At 41.0% G+C, this 10,073-nt stretch overlaps 1 protein-coding gene across 6 annotated transcripts in view; it reads left to right on the top strand.

Annotated features, from left to right (window-relative positions):
* Positions 1-10,073, top strand: part of ZFP1 (ZFP1 zinc finger protein) — a 23,889-nt gene that overhangs the window by 2,606 nt on the left and 11,210 nt on the right. For 5 of the 6 annotated variants that reach the window (XM_011946017.1, XM_011946019.1, XM_011946020.1 and 2 more), the window contains exon 2: positions 1,795-1,852. The exons of the other annotated variant lie outside the window; for it this stretch is intronic. In XM_011946017.1, coding sequence (XP_011801407.1) covers positions 1,838-1,852 — 15 coding nt within the window. In that variant the 5' untranslated portion in view covers positions 1,795-1,837. The remainder of the gene's footprint in view (positions 1-1,794; positions 1,853-10,073) is intronic. 6 annotated transcript variants of the gene reach the window in all.

The following is a 10,073-nucleotide window of genomic DNA, read 5'->3' as shown; positions in this document are numbered from 1 at the left end:
CAGGCATGAGCTACCATGCCTGACCCTCTTTTTTCATTCTTTTATCTTTTTTTTTTTTTAATTTCCTGACTTCTACAGCTGATCATCCTTTTACTTTGAATGTAGCTATGTCTTTATATTTAAAACAAACTGCTTATAGACAGCATATGGTTTGGTCTTACTTTTTTTATATAATTTGACCTCTGTTATTTAATTGGTGTGTTTATACCAATTATTGATATAGTTGTATTAAAATCTACCATCTTGCTGGTGTTTTTCTATTTTTCTCATTTGGTCTTTGTTTCTGTTTTCCTTTTTTTCTGTCTACTTTTGGCTTAAGTGGGTCTTCCTTGTAATTACATTTTATCTTCAGTGTTGTCTTACTATGTATTTGTAAAAATTTAACAAAGTTTTTGGTTGCTGCTGTCAAGTTTAGTGGAACTTTAAAGATATCATACTGTTTTATGTCAGTATACTTGCAGCATTATACTCCCAATGTCATCCTGCCATCTTTTGTGTTATCGTTGTCATACATTTTACAGCATATTGACATATGCTGTAAACCCACAAAACTTTGCTACTATTCTTGCTTTAGATAATCTTTCACAGTGATTAAAAGCAAGAAAAAGTATCTATTATCTTTATCCTTATTTTAACCATTCTCAAGAGATTTTCATTTATTTGTATAGATTCAGGTTTTTGATGTCATATTTCTTCTATTTAAATAACTTCATTAAACATTTCTTCTAGTACAGGTCTACTGATAATGAATTTGCTTGCTATGGTTTTGTTGTTTGAAAAAGATTTTTGACTTCATTATCATTTTTGAAAGATTTTTTGCTGAGTATAGAATTCTAAGATAATAGTTTTTTGCTTTAGTTGCTTTTTTGTTGTTGTTAAAGCACTTTAAGGATGTCACTACTTTGTTTTCTGGCTTAGTTTCTGATAGGAAGGTGGCTGTGATTCATTATCTTGATTTTTCTATATGTAATATGTCTTTTTTCCTCTGGCTACTTTGAAGATTTTAACTTTGGTTTTCAGTTGTTTGGATACGATGTGTCCATGTGTTTTTGTTTGAGTTTAGGTTTTGGTATTTTCCCTGTTTGGATAAATTGTCTGAATTTCTTGGACCTGTGGTTTGATATTATTATTTTTGGAAAATTCTTGTCCATTATATCTTCAAATACTTGTTTTCTCCTTTTGGAATTTCAATTACATGTTTATTAGACCATTTGATATTGTCTCACAGCCCTCGGATGCTCTATCCTTTTATTTTTTCTTCCATTTCTCTTTGTATTTCAGTTTGGGTAATTTCCTTTGACTTATATTCAAGTTTATTGAAACTTCTTAGCTCCTTTGTCTACTAACGAGCCTGCTGAAAGATCATCTCTGTTACTGTACTTTTCTTTCTCAGCATTTCCATTTGATTTTTTTTTGAAGTTTCCATCTCTGCTGAAATTCCCTATTTGTTTATTCATGTTGTCCACCTTTTCTAGTAAAGCCTTTAGTATATGAATCATGGTTGTGTTAAATTCCCTGTCTGATAATTTCAGCAGTTGAGGGTTCTGCTGATCGTTTTGCCTCTTTTGGTAGTGGATTATCTTAGTCTTGCCTTTATGGGTGTCTGATAATGTTAGATTGAAGATAGGTGTTGTTAGTATGATCTTTTCTGCCCCTTCTGAAGAGGCAAAGGGACTATCCCAGGAGGTGGTATTTTCCCAGGTGGTCTCTAGGGATTTCTAAACAAGTCATTCTAGGAGTTGTAAGGCAGGTCAGACCTTTAATAACAATGCCTTCCTTTTTCCTCTATTCCAGTTTCACCTTCATAGTTCTCTGCCTCTCCCAAAAACTGCAGAAAATGAACAAATCCCAGGTGAGTTGTTTATTCCCCATTTTGCTTTTCAGTGCATTTAAGGAAGTTTATAAGGATCCAGAAAATGAAATAGAAAAGTATGAATAAGACACAAGGGAAACATAGTAAGAATAACTGATCAATACCAGCAGCCAAAAAGCAAATTGAGTTAATTAAATGTCTTGCATTGGTTACGAATACCAGTTCTTTGGTTCTGTACATTAGGTGTGAATGCATTTTATGGACCTTCATATAGATGGTGTTTTGGACAGCACCCCCAGAAACAGCCAACTTTGAAAGGGTTATCACTTTATCTGTGGTGGTTTCATATAACATTCCTCAGTGCAAGTGCAGAAGATTACTGTATGTATTTGGTTTTTCCAGTCAGATTAGCCTAATGCCAGAGAATGCAGTAAATATGTGGGTTTGTATTTAAATCCCCCCACCCCAAGCAGGTGCCACTGTCATTACTTTCTTGTGTAACTTTCCAGAGCTTATTTGTACATATTTACACAAGTACAAATAAAAACACAAACATAAGATAGCATGTTAATCATACTTTTCTGTTTCTATGCATTCTGTTTTAATAGATTTCATTTTTTTTTTAGAGCATTTTTGGGTTTACAGAAAAATTGAATGGGGAGTGCAGTGTGTTCTCATATACTCCCTCATTCCCAACCCCTACCCCCAGTTTCCTTTATTAGTAATATATGTGTTAATGTGTATATTGTTACAGTTGATGAGCCAATATTGATATGTTAAAGACTGTAGCTTACAGTAGGGATCACTTTTTGTGTGCATTCTGTGTATTTTGACCAATATATAATGACGCCTATCCATCACTATGGCATCATACAGAATTTTTCACTGCCCTGAAAATCCCCTGTGCTCCGCCTATGCACCCCTCCCTCTGTCTCCCTAAGTCCCTCACACCCACTGATCCTTGTACTGTCTCAACTCCCTAGTTGTGTCTTTTCCGGAATGTCATGTAGTTGGATTCATGCAGTAGGTAGCCTTTTCAGATTGGTTTCCTTCACTTAGAAATATGCATTTAAGGTTCCTCCAAGATCGAGACCATCCTGGCTAACACCATGAAACCCCATCTCTACTAAAAAAAATACAAAAAATTAGCCATGAGTGGTGGGGGGGGTGCCTGTAGTCCCAGCTACTCGGGAGGCTGAGGCAGGAGAATGGGTGAACCCAGGAGGCGGAGCTCGCATTGAGCCAAGATTGTGCCACTGCACTCCAGCCTGGGTGACAGAGTGAGACTCTGTCTCAAAAGAAAAAAAAAAAGAGAGAAGGTTCCTCCCAAGTCTTTTCTTGGCTTGATAGCTCATGTCTTTGTAGTACCGAATATGTCTTGTTGTGATGTACCATGGTTTATTTATCCATTCACATATTGAAGGAACAGATAAACTTAGTGGCATCCAGGTTTTGGCAATTATAACTAAAGCTGTTGTAAACATCTGTGTGCAGATTTTTGGGGGCATGTTTTCAACTCATTTGGATAAATACTAAGGCCTCTGGATCATATACTAAGAATATAATTAATTTTGTAAGAAACTGTGAAACTCCCAGGTGGCTGTACCATTTTCCATTCCCAACAGCAATGAATAAGAGTTTCTGTGGCTCCACATCCTCACCAGCATTTTGTGTTGTCATTGTTCTGGATTTTAGCCATTTTATTTATTTATGTATTTAATTTAATTTTTTTTTTTTTTTTTGAGATGGAGTCTTGCTCTGTCACACAGGCTGGAGTGTAGTGGCACGATCTTGGCTCAGTGCAACCTCCACTTCCCAGGTTCAAGTGATTCTCCTGTCTCAGCAGTAGCTGGGATTACTGGTGCTCACCACCACACCTGGCTAATTTTTGTATTTTTAGGAGAGATGGGGTTTTACCATGTTGGTCAGGCTGGTTTCGAACTCCTGGGCTCAAGTGATCCACCCACCTTGGCCTCCCAAAATGCTGGGATTACAAGCGTGAGCCACTGTGCCTGGTTATGATTTGTGTTTCAATCTTTTAATTATGTGATTTGATTTTGTTTTGTTTTTGAGACAGGGTCTCGCTTTGTCACCTAAGCAGGAGTGCAGTGGTGTGAACACGGCTCACTGCAGCCTCGACTTCCGGGACTCAAGCAGTCCTCCCACCTAAACCCTTGCAAGTAGCTGGGACTACAGGTACATGCCGCCATGCTCAGCTAATTTTTTGTATTTTTTTGTAGAGATGGAGTTTCGCCCTGTAGCTCAGGCTTGTCTAGAACTCCTGAGCTCAAGCAATTCATGTCCACCTCAGTCTCCCAAAGTACTGGCATTACAGGTGTGAGCCACCGTGCCTAGCCCAATTCTGTGTTTTTTAAATCACTCAGTAACATATCTTTGAAGTATTTCCATATCAGAGCATAGAGAGTTTACTCATTCTTTTTTTCCCCTAATCTTCAATTGTGTAACACATACACAGAATAGTGTATTAAAACATAACACTTTTTATACGTGTTATAACAACATGTATAACAAATATATATCCATTAAAGAATAATAATAAAATGGGTGCCCATGTATGCACCCAAGTTAAGAAGTAGAACATTATCTGTTCTTAATGAGAAATTTTCTGATTGAATCCACCTAGTAGGTAGCCACTATCTTGATATTTTTCTTAATAGTTCCCTTGCTTTCCTTAGAGACTTTGCCACTTAGATATATTCTTTTTTTTTTTTTTTGACACGGAGTCTTGCTCTGTCGCCCAGGCTGGGGTGCAGTGGCCGGATCTCAGCTCACTGCAAGCTCCGCCTCCCAGGTTCACGCCATTCTCCTGCCTCAGCCTCCCAAGTAGCTGGGACTACAGGCGCCCGCCACCTCGCCTGGCTAGTTTTTTTAATTTTTTAGTAGAGACGGGGTTTCACTGTGTTAGCCAGGATGGTCTCGATCTCTTGACCTCGTGATCCACCCGTCTCGGCCTCCCAAAGTGCTGGGATTACAGGCTTGAGCTACCGCGCCTTGCCAACGCCACTTAGATACATTCTTAATCTAATATTCAGTTGATAACCTATAACTGGAATTAATCACTTATATATAGTCTTAATATAAAATTTAGTTAATAAACTATAACTGGAATTAATATTGCCTTGGTTTGTTTGCATAATCTTTTGTCTGGTTGGTGGAGGTTTTTTTTTCCTTTCAGACATGTGAGATCTAAAAGATGCACCCGTGGGCCCTTTGCCAAGACTGAGATTATCATTTATTTTTAAATTACACTAGCTAGTGTTAGCTAAGAAGAAATGAAAGTGCTCATGTATTGCTGGAGGTAGTAAAGAATGATACAGCCTTACTGGGAGCAATATAGCAACACCAAGCAAATTTAGCAGTGCAAAGCAGCTGTGTCTACAAATTTGGCTACTGTTGGAGCCAGGCATGGTGGCTCATGCCTGTAATCCTAGCACTTTGGGAGGCCGAGATTGGTGGATCAGTTGAGGTCAGGAGATCGAGACCAGCCTGGCCAACATGGTGAAACCCTGTCTTCACTAAAAATACAAAAAAAAAAATTAGCTGGGCGTGGTAGCATGCACATGTGATCCCAGCTGCTCCGGAGGCTAAAGCAGGAGCATCACTTGAACCCAGGAGGCAGAGGTTGCAGTGAGCTGAGATCGTGCTACTGCACTCCAGCCTGGGCAACAGAGTGAGACTCTGTCTCAGAGAAAAAAAAAAAAAGAAAGAAAGAAATTTTGCTACTGTTGGACAAAGGCTCCCAGGAGAAGATAAGCTGAGTTGAATTTCCAGGTATAGCCTGGCTTTGACTTTCCTGAGAGTTTACAGAAGTCCTGTTTGGGGAAGTCATTGGCAAGATCATGAGAAGCAGAGGGCTCAACACAGTTGGGCCATGTGACTGGGTCAGAGTGTAGACTAGGTATTGAAGTTTTGGTGGGAATATAATTAGAGGGAGTGGGATGCTGTGCATTTTCTGCATCTTGGTTCACTGGTAAATAGCCACCTCGCAGGAGTAGATTAAAGCAGAACACTTCTGTGACATGAAATGAGTGTTCTCATCTGATCCAGGGCAGTCTGGTGTGGAGGGGAAAGACAGATGTCATCAGAACATGTTCACGATAAGCCAAACCAAGTACAGATAAGAATCTGGGCCAGTCTTACCCAGGCATTCTGCTCTCAGGTTAATAAGAAGTTGGTACAGTGGCCGCAGGTATCTTGTTGATGACAACCCTCAAAATACCAGCTTTCAAATCACTGTGTTCCAATCTGTACTACAAGCAATGTGGTGATAGTAGAGAATCAGCGCTATTCCGCCATCTCCCATTCCGCCGTCTCCTTCCCACTCCTCCTAGGGATTTCCTTCTGCTCTCTCGTGGTGATCTTTTGTCTGCCGCCTCTCTTTTTTGGATTACTGTTGTTTTATTGAAGTACATGCTTCAGTAGCTTCTTGAGAAAAGGTTTGTGAGAGGCACAGTTTTGAGGATGAATTTCCGAAAATGTCTTTTTTTTTTTTTTTTTTTTTTGAGACAGTCTCACTCTGTCTTCCAGGCTGGAGTGCAGTGGCACGATCTCGGCTCACTGCAACCTCTGCCACCGGGTTCAAGCGATTCTCCCCTGCCTCAGCCTCCTGAGTAGCTGGGATTACAGGTGTGTGCCACCACACCTGGTTAATTTTTGTATTTTTGGTAGAGATGGGATTTCGCCCTGTTGGCCAAGCTGGTCTTCAACTCCTGGCCTCAAGTGATATGCCCTCTTCAACATCCCAAAATGCTGGGATTACAGGTGAGAGCCACTGCACCTGGCCCTCATTCTGTTCTGATATTTGATTGATAGGTAGGTATGAATGTGGATTTGCCCATTCATCTCTTTAGTTCTTTCAGTTTTTGCTTGATATAATTTGAAGCTATGTTAGTCATTGCATATATGATTACGGATGTGTGCACACATATGATTCTGTCTTCCTGATGGGTTTATCCTTTTATCATTTTGGATTGCCCCTCTTTAACCCTGATAATACTCCTTTTCTGATATAAATAAAGCCATACCTACGTCTTTTTTTTTTTTTAGGACCAGATCTGGCTCTGTTACCCAGGCTAGAGTGAAGTGGCCTAATGTTGACTCACTGCAGCCTTAAACTCCTGGGCTCAAGTGATCCTCCCAGTAGTTGGAACCACAGGCGTGTACCACTATGCCCAGGGAATTTTTGTATTTTTCTTTTTGGTAGAAATGGGATCTTGCCAGGTTGCCCAGGCTGGTCTCAAACCCCTAGGCTCACGGGATCTGCCTACCTCAGCCTCCCAAAGTGCTGGGATTACAAATGTGAACCACTGTGCCTGGCCCATACCTACTTTTTTAATGATTAGTGTTATGGTATATATTTTATTTTTGCTTCAACCTATTTATGTTCATATATTTATAGTATATTTCCCCTAAATCGCATGTAGTTTGGTCATGGTTTTGATCCAGCCTGTTTCTTTTTCCTTTTTTTGAGACAGGGTTTCCTCTGTTGCCCAGGCTGGAATTTAGTGGCATGAACCCAGCTCACAGCAGCCTCAGCTTCCTTGATCCAGCCTATTTCTGTCTATTTTTCTTTTTCTTTTTTTTTTTTTTTTTGAGACAGGATCTCTCTTTCTCACCCAGCTGCAGTGCTGGAGTGAAGTGGTGTAATCTTGGCTCATTGAAGCCTCAATCTCCTGAGCTCAAGCAGTTCCCCCACGTCAGCCTCCTGAGTAGCTGGGACTACAGGCCTGTGCCAGTTAATTTTTATTTTTTAATTTTTTTGTAGTGTTGAGATCTTGCCTCCCAAAGTGCTGGAATTATAGGTGTGAGCCACCATGCCTGGTCTATTTCTGTCTTTTAATTGATTTATTATTTTATTTGTGATTTATTTTTTTACAGGCCTAGGTGAGTTTAAGTCTGTCATTTTGCTATTTATTTTTAGTTGTCCTGTGTGTTCCTATTTTCCCTTTTATCTTAAGTGGTTGCTGTAGAGATTACAGTTTATAATCTTTACTGACCACCTCTATAGTATTTTGCGTAGTACTTTACAGGTCGTCTGAAGTGTTTATGGGTTAACTAATATATAGGTACTCACTACATCTGCCTCTTTTGAGTTGTTTATCTCTTGTTTTTGTCTTGTCTTTTTTTTTTTTTTTTGAGACAGGGTCTTGCTCTAGGGGCTTGCCTAGGCTGGAGTGCAGTGTCTTGATTTCCATTCACTACAACCTCTGCCTCCCGGGCTCAAGTGATCCTCCCACCTCGGCCTCCTTAATAGCTGGGACTACAGGCACATGCCATCATGCCCAGCTAATTTTTGTATTTTTTGTAGACATGGAATTTTTCTGTGTTGTCCAGGCGGGTCTCGAACTCCTGGGCTCAAGCAATCTACCCACCTTAGCCCTCCAACCTGCTGGGATTTCAGGTATGCACCACATGCCTGGCCTCATTGTTTTTGTTTGCTTGCTTTCTTTTTCTTTCTTTTTTTCTTTTTATTTTTTAACAGGGTCTTGGTTACCCCCAGGCTGGAGTACAGTGACACATTCACAGTTCACGGTAGCCATGACCTCCTGAGCTCAAGCAACCCTCCCACCCCAGCCTCTTGAGGAGCTGGGTCCACAGACATGTGCCACTATGCCCAGCTAATTTTTGTACTTTTTTTAGATGGGGTTTTGGTATGTTGCCCAAGCTGGTCTCAAACTCCTGGGCTCAAGCAGTCCACCTGTCTCAGCCTCCCAAAGTGCTGGGATTACAGTCATAAACCACTACACCTGGCCCTGGTTTTGCTTTTTCACGTCTAGCAGTTTTGTTTGTACGCTGGATATGTTGAATGATACATAGCTTCTTCTAAAAAATGTTAGGTTTTGTCTGCCAGATAGCTAAATTATTGGCAGATGATTCTGATCCCGTTGGGGCATGTTTTCAGATTTGTAGGTGTGGGTCTGTTGGTTTGGTCGTACTCCTTTCTCCTAGGGTATGGTCCATCCTTCTAGGGCATGGCTTTCCTGGCATCTCAACTGTTTGCCAGTATCTCTCTCTTGCTGGATTCAGACTGTCCTAGCTCCTCAGCACTATGCAACCTCTGAAATCTCTACTCAGCTCTCAGCCTCCCAGTCATTGCCATTAGTTCTCTTGGAGGCCTGTCTTCTACCTACACATATTAGGAACTAGCCAAAGATCTGAGGTGAATCTTTATGCAGAATGTTAAGGCTTCTTCTCTATGGCTTTCTTAGCTCCATCACCCTGTGTCTTAATCCATTTTTTGCTGCCGTGGCAGAATACTTGAGACCAGGTAATTTATAAAGAACAGAAATTTATTTTCTTGGCTGGACAAGGTGGCTCATGCCTGTAATCTCAGCACTTTGAGAGGCCAAGGTGGGTGGATCATTTGAGGGCGGTAGTTTGAGACCAGTCTGGCCAACATGGCAAAACCCCATCTGTACTAAAAATACAAAAATTAGCCAAGTGTGGTGGCACTTGCCTGTAACCCCAGCTACTTGGGTGACTGAGGCACGAGAATCACTTGAACCTGGAAGGTGGAGGCTACAGTAAGCTGAGATCACGCCACTGCACTCCAGATTGGGTGACAAAGCGAGACTTTGTCTCAAAAAAAAAAAAAAAAAAATTTATTTTCTCACAGTTCTAGAAGCTGAGAGTCCAAGATCAAGGTGCCAGTGAAGGCCTGGTCTCTTTTTCCAAGATGGCACTTGAAATGCTGCATCCTTCAGAGGGGAGGAGTGCTGTGTCCTTGCATGGCAGAAAGCAAAAGGGCAAAAAAGGAGATGAACTCCTTTCATCAAGCCCCTTTAGAAGGGCACCTGACCCCATTCACAAGGGGAGGAGCCTCCATGACCCAGTCACCTCCCAAAGGCCACATCTCCCAATACTTAATTGGGGATTAAGTTTCAACATGAATTTTTAGAGGGGACAAAAATACTCAAACCATAGCGCTGCCCCTAGATCATGTTTGTATTTTTTTTTAAATTTATTTAATTAATTTTTGAGATGGAGTCTCACTCTGTCACCCAGGCTGGGGTGCAGTGGCATGATCTTGGCTCACTGCCACCTCCATCTTCTGGATTCAAGCGATTCTCCTGCTTCAGCCTCCTGAGTAGCTGGGACTACAGGCACGTGCTACCACACCTGGCCAATTTTTGTATTTTTAGTAGAGACAGGGTTTCTCCATGTTGGCCAGTCTGATCTCAAACTCCTGGCCGCAAGTGATCTCCCTGCCTCGGCCTCTCAAAGTGCTGGGATTACAGGC

The sequence above is a fragment of the Colobus angolensis genome, unplaced genomic scaffold (genome assembly GCF_000951035.1).
Source record: "Colobus angolensis palliatus isolate OR3802 unplaced genomic scaffold, Cang.pa_1.0 Scaffold248, whole genome shotgun sequence".
Classification (NCBI taxonomy): domain Eukaryota; kingdom Metazoa; phylum Chordata; class Mammalia; order Primates; family Cercopithecidae; genus Colobus; species Colobus angolensis.
Note: the sequence above shows the minus strand (reverse complement) of the source record. Positions and strands in the feature narration are given on the sequence as shown.